The 15,405-nt window shown below is 44.0% G+C and overlaps 1 protein-coding gene across 3 annotated transcripts in view; it reads right to left on the bottom strand.

The window, feature by feature from the left end:
• Window positions 1-611: 611 nt before the first annotated feature.
• The window catches only part of NCOA2 (nuclear receptor coactivator 2), a 272,056-nt gene continuing 257,262 nt past the window's right edge, over window positions 612-15,405 (bottom strand). For all 3 annotated transcript variants that reach the window (XM_067712088.1, XM_067712087.1, XM_067712086.1), the window contains 6 exons: window positions 14,475-14,552; window positions 12,889-13,123; window positions 10,887-11,064; window positions 10,105-10,303; window positions 8,262-8,351; window positions 612-4,519 (listed from right to left, as the gene is read on the bottom strand). In XM_067712088.1, coding sequence (XP_067568189.1) covers window positions 4,508-4,519; window positions 8,262-8,351; window positions 10,105-10,303; window positions 10,887-11,064; window positions 12,889-13,123; window positions 14,475-14,552 — 792 coding nt within the window. In that variant the 3' untranslated portion in view covers window positions 612-4,507. The remainder of the gene's footprint in view (window positions 4,520-8,261; window positions 8,352-10,104; window positions 10,304-10,886; window positions 11,065-12,888; window positions 13,124-14,474; window positions 14,553-15,405) is intronic.

Here is a 15,405-nt window from a genome sequence, read left to right as displayed (position 1 = left end):
TTCCTTCAGGTTTTCTCATGAATGTGGGCTGAAACTTATCCTATGCAAATTTATCAAACAGCATCTACTAAGTTAATCATGTTTTTTTTTACTTTGCTAATATAATTAGTAGCATAGGTTTTTCTAATCACTCATTTTGTTTCTGGTATACTTTAAAAATTGTATAGTATTGTATTTACTATAATATTTCATGTAGTTTATTACCTGGGTTTTAAGTATTATACTTGCATTGCTTATCAACTATTAACAATCTATTAAAACCATGATTATTCTAATGCAAAAAGTATAACCTTGTTAAGCCAGGCAGAAGTCCACATTATTCTCATGCATGTTTTTGGAGAAGTAGGGATGAGCAGTGGTAGCATAATTTAGGACTCACTTAGATTTGGCCTGTATTTGCCATGGAGCTGTCAGAAAACCTTAAGCAGGACAAACCCCTCTTGGCTTCAAACTGAAAATCTAGAAAATGGGTCATTGAGAGGATAAATGTTAACAGGCTGGGAACAGTGTCAACTACTGTATAAACGTTAGAAATTATTAAATTGCACGTCAGGAAATTTTATATTTAACAGCAATTATGAATGAAGATACAATATAAACACATGAAAATCTCCAAAGCCATGTAAAACCTGAAGGCATTAAAATTTATTAAATGATGCAATAACAACAGAATTCTTTATTTACAATAGCATTATTTAACATCAAATAAGCAAATAGCATCAGCAAAGCAATATTAACTTGCATAAATGTATTTAAAATTTCTCTGAATATATCTACCTTTTGCATAAACTGCTCACACTAGAAATACAAACATCAATGCAGGTGAACAAAGTGATGTTTGGAGTCAACTCCATTTTGAAAATAAATCACAACCTGAAACACTGTAAGCTTTCTCCTGAAGAACCATAGTTAATATATTGCTTAATTTTACCCTTGTATAATCTTTTCATATACACACATCTCAGATGCAACTTCATGAGGAACTGTACAAATAAAACCCACAAATGGCATAAGAAAAAAAAAAGACAGTTAAATGTTTGAAGAAATGTATCATCATCACCATTCGACAACATAAAGGTTAAGTGATGATGCACTTATTCAAAAAATTGTACACAGTTCACTATACAAATATAATACATCGGACAGCTATGTAGGAATATACAAGACTTAAAAACAGATCTAAGGCATTATGCTAGATTTTAGCATTTTGAGGTTCTTGCACATAGCTTTTACCTGTAGTAAGAAACTTAAAAGATTTCGTTTTAGTCTATAAAGAAACACCAGGGAGAAAATTCTAATTAAAATCGAAGCCACTACAGTAATTTTCTTTTGTGCAGAGAATGCTTTGCTCTTAGGCAGCATACTACCATACAAATACTAGAAAATTTTAAATTCACACCAACAATTAATGGCTTAAGTTGCATTTCAAAATTGATTGTGTATCTTTGGGTTCTGCAAGGGGATCTGTGCCACCCATTTCAGGTGTTAAGCCCATAGGAACTCCGTTTTTAAACACATTAAAAACTGCATTATATAAACTGCAAAAACATTGCTTTCAATTGTTACAGGCCGTAAGAGATACATGTGGGAGGGGGCATTTTCTTCTTCGAGTTCAACGAATTCGTTGCAGGAAAACAGCTCACTTCACTTTTTCAACTTACCACATCACATGAACACGTAGATGAGTTTCACAACCAAGTTAATGTATGTATGTATGTATACTTTTCACATTATGTGTTTTTCACATTTAGTAATATAAGTAAAACACTGATTATTTGTTCTATTAAACGAAAACCAAGTACTCAGTCTAACAAGTTTATTGTATACAGCATGAGAAATACTGATCATGGAGGGATTGATTTGGCTTTTGCTTCTATCATGATCAATGTGATCAGAGGATTCCTTCACTGACTTTTCTTCTCTTAATTAGGTGTAAATCCACGACCTGATCTGAGCCGTAGGAGAACTGATCATCTCTTTTCCTTCAAAACGGTAACGATCATGAATTATTCCAAATTACCAGTATCACAGGTTTGCAGATTTGTCTGAATGGGGACCGACAGTAGAACACAGTGGGCGGAGGAATAAACAAGAAAAGGTACACCGGTATTTTTGGACAGTGTTCTAGTGAAAAGGGACTTAAAACTCAAAACAAACAAATCCAGCTTAAACTCCATTTCTCTTCTGTGCTGTGTGAAGTTAAAGTCATTCTAATTCACGCGTTTCTAAAGATCGACTTGGAACTGGTCACGTTACACCGTGTATGACATAAGCCTTGTGGTGCCGGTGAGGACACGGAGTTCAGGGCCAACATCTGCCCGTGTTTTTCTGTCACAGTTGGGCGACCCAATGGTTCGGTTGAGAAAAGCAGAGCCTTTCAAGAGGGACGTGTGAACTGGTGGCCCCAAGAAGTGCCGTCCCTCGGCCACCTCCCTGTAGTGAGACCCCCTCAAGTGGAAAAAAGTAGCGAAATGCAAATTTTCCGAAAGTTTCTTTAGTATGGGGCCACGCTTTCAGACTGCTTACCATTCATCCTTGGGCTATATCTCTTTCTATACTCCCACAATCTGTACATATAGAGAGAGACATCCGTATAAATAGGGGTAGTCTGTATATTTTTCACCCTGCCACAAATAAGGACTCAAATTTCAAGGAAAAACCTCTCTGTTCCTAAAAAGCCTGGCTAATGAGATATAAAATGCTTTGCTTTTTAGACATCAAAAAGACATCATTCTGAAATTTAGGTAAGAAAGTATTTGTATTAGGGGTTGGGGAGAAATTGCTCAAAAAAGGTCACCAGTTTCTTGGTATTACAGTTGTCTGGAACTGATGCCAATTAAGAGAAGATTGTCCCCCACCAGAGTGGGCAAGAGAAACAGCCAGAAAAGTGGCCTGCTTAGTAACGCGCAGTCTTCCTAAGGTTCATTACGAAAGAATATAAACATACAAAAATCAAGAATCGGTTTCTATAGCGGCTGCATATCACATAGATTAGATAAGTGACTTGTGAGCAGAATCACAAGGTTTAGAAAATAAAAAGTCTTAAGTCTACAAATTAGGTCTAATCGAGGCCGTGACAGCCTTTACAAAACACCTTTAGGAGACACTGCTATGAAGATATCTAATTTTAATACTGAAGTACCTCATTTTGGAGTCAATTCCACAATATGTATACCTCACAAAAATTATACAATTAAAACACTTAAGTTCTCAACTTAAATTATTGCTTGTTTACATATAAATTGGATTTTATGTACCTTACAAAACTTCGGCTTAGTCAGCACTGCTAAAAAACAAAATAAAAAACACATGGTGGAGGTGAAATCTGTCGTGATGTCTGCTGTCAATTTTAAGCACACTATTATTTTCTCCTGTTTGGTGGACCAGTGTTGCTGGGGAAGAGAATGAATATGATTTCAAAGCAGATGTCCAAAGTCTGATGGGTATCAAGTCCTAACTTTGCTCCTCTCCTTGCCAGTAAATGCCTTTTTCTGAAATTTAAGAGTTAGCAATTGGTAAGTGGCTGGCAAAACACGTAAGGAAACAATATAGGGCTTACCTGGTTTCTGTTGCTTTTATTTAAAAAAAAAAAAAAAAAGACATGAGAGTGGGGAGAACAGGGGAAGGCAGAGGGGAAGGGAAGAGGCGGGGCCAGATTCAAGAGGAGGTGCTGATTCAGGCTGTCTGATTGATCTAAGCGAATCTGGAAATGAAAACTATTTCTTCTTGAGTCATGATTTGGGTGAACTAGTTTGGTTTGAATCAGAAAAAAAAAAAAAAGAGGAAAAAGTACTTGTTACTGTTAACAGCCCTCCCACAGGCTCCTTTTCATCTGTTCAGTAACTGGAAACGCTTTCCAACATGGTCTTGAGCGCTTTCTACAAAGATACAACTACGATTTCTTGGTCTTCACTTCTTGGGTGTCTCTCTGTACATAGGGCGCGGTCCATGGTGTCTCCCCTGCTTTTATCCCAAATGAAGGCTTAGCTTAAAACATCTGTTGTTTGATATATATATATTTTTAAATTCTTTTCTTCCCCCCAGAAGAAATCTTACTCTTTTGGGCTGGACTGGTTAGCCAGGGAAAACAAAGCAAGAAACCAGTGTCTGGAACCAGACAGGAACAGAACGAGAGCATATGGGTGTTTTCCTTAAATACATACACTTAGATACATTCAATCTGACACGGGTATGAAGTCTGCCTGTCAACATTTACTTTGCAGGAGAGATCTAAGTTGCACTAAGGTGAATGCAGTGAACAGACTGACAGTTGTCCGGACGCGAGCTGCAGACCGTCTATCAACACAAGAGGCAGCTCCTCCTGCAGCAGCCGGGGGGACTCCACCGGGGGAGCGGGGCCCAGGCCCGTCTGCCCATCTTGCTCTGGCGGGACTGGATGGCAGGTCGGTTGGGTCAAAACAAATAGACGCAGCTCTCCAGACTGGTAAGCATCTTGAGCAAGTGAGCCCAGTCAGCTGAAGAAAGAAGCAACCAGCTACCTTCAGCGTCAGCAGTATTTCTGTAGGAAAACAGAGAGGGGGTGGTGTCATGGCGTGGAATTTCTGTAAGATCATCATGAGGCCCATCACAAAGACATCAGACCACGTGGCCGGTTTAAATAATACCAATCACAAGGGCTGCATCCGGATGAGTTACGCTTGATTTTTTTTAAAATTAATTAATTAATTTTATTTTTACGCTTGATTTTGATGCAGATGAGCAGATGGCATTGATCCTAACTGAACGCAGAGTGGTTCCCACAGCCGGCAGATCCTGCACGCGACTCCGAAGGCACAGGCTGCAACGGATTTCCCATCCCTCCTTCTCAGTGACTGCTGCTCTCTTACCAGTGACACCTGCCTCCGCAACAGAGATCACTGAGGTACCTGTGAGATACCCAGCTGCTGGACTGCCTGCTCTTTGACAGCGTCCAATCCAGAAGGGGTCACTGTTTTCTTCATCTCTCCTCACACCATCCAGTACAAACCCACTTCCTAAAAACGTCCCCTCTTGACTCTCCCTTACTGCCACACTCCCATGGAGAACCACAGGCTTCTCCCCAGCTTCTGCAGGCTAAATCAACTGGGGTTTTTGTCATCATCACCGTCATCGTCATTATCATCAACTCAAAGCTGATTTGAGTTAGTGTTCAATTTCCAAAACACTAGATAATAGAATTACAACTGTACTTTCTTTATACGTGTCACGTGGCTGAGCAGTAAACTTTAATATACTGAAATACATGTGTAGTAACAGTACGATTAAGTCCTTATAAAAAGGAAGAATCTTTTGGTTAGATAAAATAACTGCCCTTCTCTAGGTTTTGGTAAATCCGTGGTTGTATATTCTAGCTCTGCTTAAAGCAAGATCCAATTTTAATCTCCATTCCAGGCTAAATGGAACACGATTCAATGTATAATGGATCACAGTGGTTTCTAGTTCAAATAGAACCTGATCACCAATAAAAGTTCTGAGAACAGCTCTTCGCTTCACAGCAGCAGCAGGGTATGTTACAGAGGCAGGACGAACACGACGGAAGCCTCCCTGTGCGCACACCGGGAGCACGGTGACAAATGCAGAGTGATTTCCAGGTATTGTTCGTGAATTAGGAGGGATACACTGCACGTATTATTCTCTAAACTTTAGAGTCTAAAGGAAACCACCAGCGTGTCTGTGACAGACTGTTCTCTGGCTTTAACATTCAGCATAACCAATAGATGGAGAAGCCAGATTCAAGAGGGGGACTGGAAAAAAGCAGGAAGTGAGAGGTGTGTAAATGGCCCGGGCTAGACGGTGACAGAGAGACTCCTCACCACGGATCCGAAAGGCACTTGGATGGAGAGAACACCCTATGTTTACCTAAAGTTGCCTTTTGTGACCTTAGTGCTCATCTTTCCAATTCAGGTTTCTTCAGCCCCCCCGCCGGCACCCCGACGTGTGTGAACATCTGGTTCCGCTGGCCGCCTGCCTGCATCTCTCCACCCTGTGCTGTGCCAGTCGAGCCCACCTGGCAGGGCTGGGCCCCTCCTGTGCTGCTGCTCGGGGTGGTCCCCCTCTTGGCCTCCGATATATTCCACCACTGCTAGCTGTGTGACCTGGGGTAAAGTGCCCAGTCTTCAGAGATTCAGTCTCCCTGTCTAAACACGCGGGGGAGGCCTAAATATCTACCACGGGCCCGCACGGTCCGTGGTGCATCAGAGGCCAAAAGGTGCGTTCCCTTCCCTCACTCAGGGGGCTTCCTCCATGCTGAGATGAGGCCCCCCCCCCCCCCCCCGCCCGAGGGAGGACTCTACTAAGTATGCAGCTGAGTCTTCACTGCCTGTCCCAGAGTATGTTTAAGTATCTTTTCCTTCCCTTTAGGACCTATAGAGAGAGAAAGGAATGGCCCCAAAGAATGAAGTAATATGTTCCTTTTTGGCCTGCATTTCCAGCGCTACCTGCATGAACCCTTGAAGAAGTCTCACAAGAGCCCTGGGCTGCCTTGGGAGAGGTGGGTGGTATATGGTGCAGGGCCGACAGCAGCCAGGGATCGGCCCGCCGGGGTTCACCTTCTGTGCTGCAGGACCTCGGGCGAGTCAGTAAACTCTCCGAACAGTGGATCTGCCATGCGCACTGGGCTGTGGTTTCAGTGAGCTGCTCCAAATAAAGCTCTAAGCAGAGAATCAGGCCTGCGCTAAACGCTCAATACAGGTGGGTGGTTTCTGCACCAGACCGTGGGCCACCCACGTGCTCCGCTTTACAGAAGGCGAGTCTTTCCTTCCTGGAGGTAACGTGGTGGCAGAAGAAAGGACCTAATACTAAGGCCGCTCACTTTCTGGGGCTCTCGGAAGACAGCAGCGCAAGGCTGGGCTGCCGGCTCTGCCCGGGGAAGTGCTTCCCAGGGCCTCATCCCGCCCCCGGCTGCGCTAGGTTACCCGGCAGTGGGGGGAGGGAGGCCCGGTCTCCTCGCGCGCGGGATCCGTGGAGCGAAATGCGAGCCTGGCCGCCTACACGCACTTCTTCCCCCCAGAGAGACACCACACGCTCAGAGGGTAAGCTCCCGGCACTTCTGGGTTAGAACGGGCTGTCCCCTGTGGGAGCCTAGTGGGCGCCGATGCCATCGTTCCTCTGGGAGGTGCCGTCCGGGTTTGAAGGCCCTGCTTCTGCGCACAGGCCGCCCCTGTGTGCAGGGCCGCAGCGGAGGGCAGGGCAGGCCCCGCGGCCTTCCAGCCTCCATCGATGGCGCATTTAGAGTCTAGACCCTTGGTCAGTAATGCAATATACTCCATCTTCTTCTGTTAGACCGACTACATCCGTACGTTAACCGTTCAGATGACGTGCACATCTGGGTTCGTACGCAAAACATCCAAGGGACTCCCCCCACCCTGCCCCCCAAAGCCTCGGCGCCACACCATGACCGTGACCATGGTTCTTCAAACGAGACAAGCCACACACTGCGTCGTTAAAATCTGGATCAAATTTATGCTATTGGTTTTTGAACTTGAATGCTAATAATACTAACAAAATGATCCACGATCCACTGTTGTGTAGGAAATTCCACATCATCCCTACCTTTTTCTCCACTGAGAGAGGACTTCCGCTTTAGAAGAGAATTACCTGCTGCTCAGGACTGTAACTGCCCCACCTTCAGAGGGCCCGGTTCACCTGTGCCAGGTCGCTCAGGGCCCTCCTGGTCCCTCTGGCACACCTGCCGCCAGGCTCCCAACTCAGGTGGCGTCTAAGCACTGATTGTTCTACTGTTTCAAGATCTGGCTGAACACGGTAATATCACTCTTCTTCGAACAAGTGTTTAAGGTAATAAGCAAATGGTGGCCTAACTAAAATGAAATATAGAAAAACACTTAGAGTAAACTTAGACTTAATTAAGGGAGAGAGAGCAACTATAAGTTAGTTCCTCTCCATCCTTCTGAAAAGGCAGGCAGCATGATTCAGAAAAAGCAAAACTGATCAGCTTGCCCTCACACGACTAATTCCTTGCTACTTGATTTTCTGCTTGGCTATAATAGTTTCACTCCAGGGCAGAACTAGTGTTCTTAATTCACACACCACTATCAGCTCAGCTGAAATGAGCTTAGAGAAAAAATTATTCACACAAAAACCACTGTATGTCCGATAAAATTAGAAGACATTTAAAAAATATCAAAAGTATTACACAACTCTCTTCAATCTGCAGGCGGACACATCTATGCCCATTTTAGTCTACAGAACGTCACATTCACTTTACTACCGCATTCATGGCTTGCTTCTCTGCTGTCTCTTACCCGTGGTGCGTCTCCCTCCTGCTTAATCATATCCATTCCAGGCAGCTGGCTTGGGAAAAGGCTGCCTCCTCTGAGAGCAGGATCGTTAACCTGAGGGCGGCAGGACAGCACAGGGGCTTTATTCAGTGAGACATCCAGAAGCGTACGGGAAATAACCACCCATTAACCTGCTTCTTTGGTTCTAGGAGTAGAATTATGGGGAGAAAGGACTACATAAAAACGGCCACTTCCCTTATCTATTCTTCCATGCATACGTTCTGGGGGGAGTGTGAAGGAACATGAAAATAAATCCTTATAATACACTCGCTGCCTTCACAATTAAAATTTTTTTTTTTGTATACTGTAGAGAAATTCAACAGAGATGGTAATATTAGAAACATTCTTATGCCTTAACGTGTTCACTTTTTTGAGTGCAAATGAGATCAATGATTCCTGATGTCTGTTACTTTAGGCAAGTTATTGATTAGCAAGAGCAGGTGTGAATACCCCAAACGAGGCAGGATCTTGTGAATCTTTTCTAAGTGATCTATTCTTGGCATCTGTACATTTCTTTTACAAATTCCACTTCCCCTAGAAAGCAAGGCAGGAGCTGCTGGCGGTCCACTCTGGTAGAAAGTTCAGCATCTACACTACATTTTCTCCACTGAAAAGATGAAAGTCTATTTTTCTTTATGTTTAATTTATACAAATAAGCATTTGGCCACCAGAGAAGTACAATCAATTCAACCAGAGAAGTGCAAATTACTATTTCACCCACGCATAAAGCCTTCTTATGTTGCAAAGTGCTTTTATTTTCTCATGCATCACTTTGCATTTTTATTAATAATCTTTTTACAGAATAATACACTGAGGCCTGGTAAAATTTAGTAAGTTTTCACACAGATTGTCCTTTACCAACAGCAGGACTCAGCAGACCTTTCCCCATTCTCACAGTCACGGGCTAATGGAACTTTATGCTGCTGTCAGTGACACTTGGTTGATTTGTTTAGACTTTCCATGCCTCAGTTTCTCCAAATTTGAAGTAAGATTCAGGGTCCTTGCCCCATTAACACTTTGCCTGAACTAGTGAGGTGGCAGAGTGCCCAGCATTTTGTGCCCTTTAAAAATAAGGTCTTTAATACAGTTTAAAAATTATTAACCAATATCTTTACCCATCATAGATTTCTGAATCCCAGGCTGGCTACCTACGCATCAAGTGCTTTGAGTCTCTTTGCCACCAAGTGAAGCTGGCATGTACTTAGGGATGGCAGAATCATTTCAGTATTATTCAACACAAAACAGAATTATTAAAAAAAATATACAGACCAAAAAAAAAAAAAAAAAAAAAAAGTCATGGTATCCACATCCCAGAGATGACGAAGAGTAGTTTTTGGATACCCTGTGTCAGTCTCCTTGCACACGTGAACTATCATTTAAAGCTAACTGGATGGCAGGTAGTCTGGCCTTTGCTTTTCATCTGGTTTTATGTTTAGAAAAAAATCAGTTCTTAAAAATCCAAAAATAAAACTATTTAAAAAAATACCTTTCACCACTCCATTTTAAGAGATTCATTTTATATATCGCCAAATCCCTCAAATAAGAGAAAAATTCAGAAGACAAGAAAATTAAGAAATATTTTAAAAGATCTTTGAGCAGTCAGGGATCCTTTCATGTTTATTTCGTCATTATCAAGTATTTCTGTTAATCACACCAACACAAGTGATGGTAAGGTGAAAAAAACTCTTCAAAATAAATGTGGGAGTTGATGGCATACATTAAGCACATGGAAAGACACATTTAATGCAAAAATAGACAAGAAGTTACAATCAGAAGCCCGCGGGGGGCTTCTCCTTGGGGTGCTTACCTGCTCGGGACCCATGGAGGACAGCCCTGACGTAGGCACGGAGGTCACTGAGGTCATGCTGATCTGTCCAGTCATCTGGTTCATGTTGCTCATCCCACCTGTGTTGGTCGCCATGGATACATTGATGTTCATATTGTTATTGTACATGCTGGTGTTTGCTTGCTGTCCGAAGTGTGGAGGGGACTGCTGCGAAAACATGCTAGAAACACAGTGAAAGATGAAAATGTCAGAGCCCTCGGGCAAACAGGCAGGCAGTTTTGAGCACTGGTTTCTCAGGCATTTCCTTCAGAATGAATAAATCTAGGCTGAGAGAATCCGGGTGGGACACCAGGAGGTGGTGAGGTCAGAAACAGTGGGGGAGGAAGCCCTTGGCGAAGCTGCGGGGGCCACCGCGCTCTGTCCTTTTCCCCACATTCCCGTGAAGGTCTGGAAGGACACGTCCCACTGTCATGTCTGTACCAGACAAGGCTTCTGTTTGCTTTCAAACAAACTGATAGAGGGTGGCTTCTAGGCCACTGCCTCCCACGGCGGTTTCTATCATCCACTGGTGGCGGTGCTACCTTCTCAGGGGAGCTCCTTTTACTCACAAGGAACAAACATTAAGCTAAGGTTTGGTAAATTCTGGTAACTTCTGCCCTAGGAAAAGTAGACTGGCTTACTTAGCAGTTTACTTGGTATTGCTTGCTTGAGCAAAGAATAAAAATCCAGAAGAGAGACAGGTGGGCTATGGAAAGATTCCCTGGTGATCATTTCTATCAAAAAGACAGAGACACGCGGCATACCTGTTTGCGCCCATGCTCCCCTGTGCCCACCCGTTCATGTCCGAGGAGGCCTGGTAGGCTGGGTTCGCCTGGGACTGCTGCAGCATGGGGCTCTGCGTGTGCGCCAGCCGGGGCGACATCAGAGGGCTTTGGGGTGCGGTGGCCCCAGCAAAGCCTGGATCAGGCTGCTGACTTATTCCTTAAAAAACAGAACAGAAATCCAAAGGAGACTGTTAGTTTTATCGTTGAGACGGGGGACAGAAGAGAACATTCAAATCAAATACACAAAGAAAATTACTATCAAATACCTGATCACGTGCTGGTAAATTATATACATTTAAAAAAGATTCCAAGATGGAATAAAATGCATGAAGAAAATCTCTCCATACCTTGGTTCTCTATAGTAATTAGAGGCGTGCCTAAGAACGATATTAACCATCACGACTAGAGGTAGAGAGAGATACTATTCTCTCCCCATATCCCTTGCAAATCAAGAATGAGTCAAATGTGTATATTTCTCTTTGACCGGAAACAGTCTTTCAATGTTTATATATCACTACAACTGGATTAAGTTGGATTAAGGTTTAGCTATATATAAAAAGCCAACACACTTGAATAATTTTTTATTAAATTAACCCAAGTTATTCTATGATGAGATAGATGCGTTTTTAAAAATAAGTGACTGTGAGAATTCCATGGCGGTCCAGTGGTTGGGACTCCGCACTTTCACTGCTGAGGGCCTGGGTTCGATCCCTGGTTGGGGAACTGGGATCTCACAAGCTGTGCGACATGGCCAAAAAATAAAAAAATTTTAGAAAGTAACTACATTCATGATTAGCTTGTTGTGTATTTATGAAGGGCTCTACCAAGAAATTCTACCAAGAGATTCTACAAGAATCTTGTATATTCTTGCGCTCTACAAGATTAGCAAGAATAAGAAAAACTAATTCCACGTAAGCTTCTTGCTCAGTGCAGAGGCAAATGGTGTTTACACTAAAAGGAGAGAAAGAACTTTTAGCAGTCTTTCCTAAATGATCAAAAAGTAAAGAGAGGAAGAGTTGGGAAACAAAGGAGCGGCTCCTTAGAAAATTTCAGGGATGACATTAAGGTAAGCCCATTTTTGCCTAGAAGATGTGTTAAACATGCATATTTTATTAATGCTTTAATGAGCTATAGAAGAAAAGCTTAAGATCACACAGGAAAAAGCTGCACATTATCTTTCTGTTTCTTTAAAGAAATAGGAGACATGAGGCTAAGCACCACAAAGACTTGGTAGTTGTTTCTAGAGAACTCTGGCGGAAGATGGGGAAAGTCATTTTGAATATTAACCTTGATGTAAGCCCTTACTTTTATCAATAATTCAACTATTAATCGAATATGACATGCACACAAATATTAATGTTTATGACATTGCACGCTTGTCTCTTAAGACTGACATTAAACAACAAATCAATACGAAGAAAATTAAGAGGTCGTCTGCTGTGGTTTCTGTGCAGCAGCCCTTAAGAATGATCAATTCGTTAAAGATCTGGTATAATATTGAGAACCTTTATTTTTCAAAAGCTGTAGAAAGTCTGTAACATACTTACAATGATATGTCTTTCAACATTTTCTTTCAACATTTCCTATCTATCGTTTTTAGACTCAGAGGTTTTCAAGTATAAGCATATGCACAGGCACCTGTGTTTACAGACACCGACTTAAGTGCAGACATTCACACGCACTCACACGCATGACTGGCAGAGGCACTCTACGCATGCACACCTACTCCGGTCATTCTTAAAGAAAGACCTGCACTCAGAGCAAAGGTGGCACCTGAGCTGAGAGACTGGAAGGTACCCTGCTGGACCTGGGGACTCCTGACGGGCCCCAGTGGTCCTCCCAGGTTTCCTAGCACCCCCCCGGTTAGCCAGGTTCCTCTGGGAGCCATGCAAAGAGCTGCGAGAGAGGAGCTGTGACCCGGGACTGGGGGACACGGGTGAGAAAGGACTGGTGAAAGGCGGCGGCGGCGTAAGTCCCGTACCGTAGCTCGGAGGGAAGGGAAACTGCTGTGCATTTGCCTGGGGGACACGGGGGCTGCTCATAGTTGCCGGCACACCACTAGGAGCCACCACGCTGGGCGTCATGTTCAGCCCCTGTCCTCTCATCATCAGAGCTCGCTGCTGAACTTGCTGCTGCTGATGCATTTGTCTCTGTCGAAGATGCTGGTTCAGGATTTCCCTCTGTCTCTGGGCCAGCATCTGTGCGTTAATAGGTGCCTGGAACGGAGGGCAAAACGCGGAGGAAGACATTGGGGGTGGAGACAGATCGAAAAACAACCCGTATGTTAGAAAGAGGATAACAAAGGGTACTGTCTCGTGCGAAATTATTTGGCAAACAGAAGAGAACAGTTTAGAGCTGACCAACTGGTGGCTGAGAATGTGAGCTTCTGAATTCTGTAGATGATGATTCTCAAACATTGCAATGACATGCGTTAAGTTTGATGTCAGTATCAAGAAACTTGAGACTCGCTGTGAGAGGACACAGGTAACGAGGGGAGCCCACGGTAACCCCAGTCCTGTCTGTAAGAGGACTCTGTACAAAAACCCTGAGGACGGCAGTTTAGTCTCATTAAGGGACATTCAAGTCTAAAGGGAAACCAAGTCACTGTGCCAAAAGGTGGCTTTGAAGCACTTCAGAAAAGGCAGAACGGAGGCAGGCGCGTAGGGAGGCCAGGACAGGACGGGAGGGGCGCTGTCAGTAAGTGGTACCAGGCTGGTTACGGGTCCTGGCAGTATACAGTCGACCTCATTATTTGTGGATTCTGCACTGGTGAGCTTGCCTACCTGCTAACATTTATTTGTCACCCCAGAACCAATACTCACGGCACTGTCGTGATTTATGGACACGTGCAGAGCAGCAAAAAATGTGAGAAGCCCAACGTGCCCATTCCCACCTGAGGCTGAAACCAGGTGGCACTGCTTCTCGTTTCAGCTCTCGTACTGCGCACAACTGTCCTTTTTGTGGACTATTTAGCTCCACGTTTTTCACACTGTCGTGCTTTTTGTTGGTGACTCTGCTGTTTAAAATGGCTCCTGAGAAGTGCTGAAGCGCTGCCTAGGGTCCTAGATAAGCACAGGGGGCTGCGATGTGCCTTATGGGGAAAATCTGGGAGTCCGAGGAGCTTCATGCAGGCATGAGTTACAGTGCTGCTGGCTGTGAGTTCAATGTTAGTGAATCAACAGCATGTATTAAACAAGGCGTCTTCAAACAGAAACACACATTGATTCATGAAAATCTGACCGAGAGGCTCAAAGGAAACGAACCCTTTATTTCTCCTAGGAGCAACAGTTCAATATTCGCTAATTCAGTGTTTGCAGTAACTTTTCTGAACACAACCAGTGTGAATAACGATAATTGACTGTACCTGGCAATAAACATGGCAGTGATGAGGAGAGAACCACAAAAGCAACAGACCAGACAAGAAAAGCGAATGACACGACATCCACTGTGTGGATCTGGATCTATGTATGGCCTTCTGAGTTACGTTACGTGGGATATCAAGGGGGAAGAAATGACAAGAGAAGTTACGCGGATGCAGTAAAAGCTGACGGCTGGTCTGCCCCTTACCTGTGTGGGTACTCCAGGCCTCAGAGTCAGGTTCACGTTTGAAACATTGCTGATTTGATTCATGAGTGGCTGGCGATTCTAAACGCATACACATGGCAATCAATATATTTTTAATCAGAATATATTCTATTTCAAATCACCTTCCTCAAGAAATTTCCCCTCTCCCCGCCAACCCAACATCTGCTTGCTGCTGGACACTGAAACCACATGGCTTGTACCTGGATCCCCTTGTAAAGCTAGTCATCGCTGAGGTTTCCCATTGCTGATAGCTGAGAAGTTATTCTGGACAGTTTGGAAAACACACTGTTTGCAAGGGGGCAAGGGAGTGGAATGATCAGAAAAGGAGGCCAAGAGGAAGATTAGGAAAAAAGCAGAGGGAAAAAAGGGAGAGGCGATTTAAAGCCCACAACACGATTATTTACCATATGAGAGAAATCTGTCCAGGCTTGTTTCAGTGAGAACACACTTTCTTGAGCTAAACAGGTATTCCATAACGCAGCACCCTATGCCACCACTCCACTAAGAGCGATGATTCTGGCCACAAGATAGGATGAATGGCAGGAGCTATGGTTGTCCTGGGAGCTCCCTTTGGGCCAGAAACTGTGCCGGGCCCCACAGACACACACATACTGCCCGAGACTGTACAGCGAACCCATTGTACAGATGTAAACACTGAGGCTCACAGAGCTCAAGGTTAGCCCCTCAGTAAATAATAGAGCCAGGAAACCAAAGAGCTGCTCTACGCTGGAGTGGAGTTATTGCAGAAGAGAGAAAGAAGGGAAGGAGGTGAAGCAGAAAGGAGTATGGAAGTTGTAAGGTAACGTGGCAACGCTTTCACCCTCTTCGAAAGGACAGAAGGAGCTTTTAAGGCCTCCATAAGGACCCCCGGGCTCACGTCCACCTTCCCTGTGCCCCGCCCCCACACCGCCCC

Source organism: Pseudorca crassidens, chromosome 17, assembly GCF_039906515.1.
Source record: "Pseudorca crassidens isolate mPseCra1 chromosome 17, mPseCra1.hap1, whole genome shotgun sequence".
Taxonomy (NCBI): domain Eukaryota; kingdom Metazoa; phylum Chordata; class Mammalia; order Artiodactyla; family Delphinidae; genus Pseudorca; species Pseudorca crassidens.
Note: the sequence above shows the minus strand (reverse complement) of the source record. Positions and strands in the feature narration are given on the sequence as shown.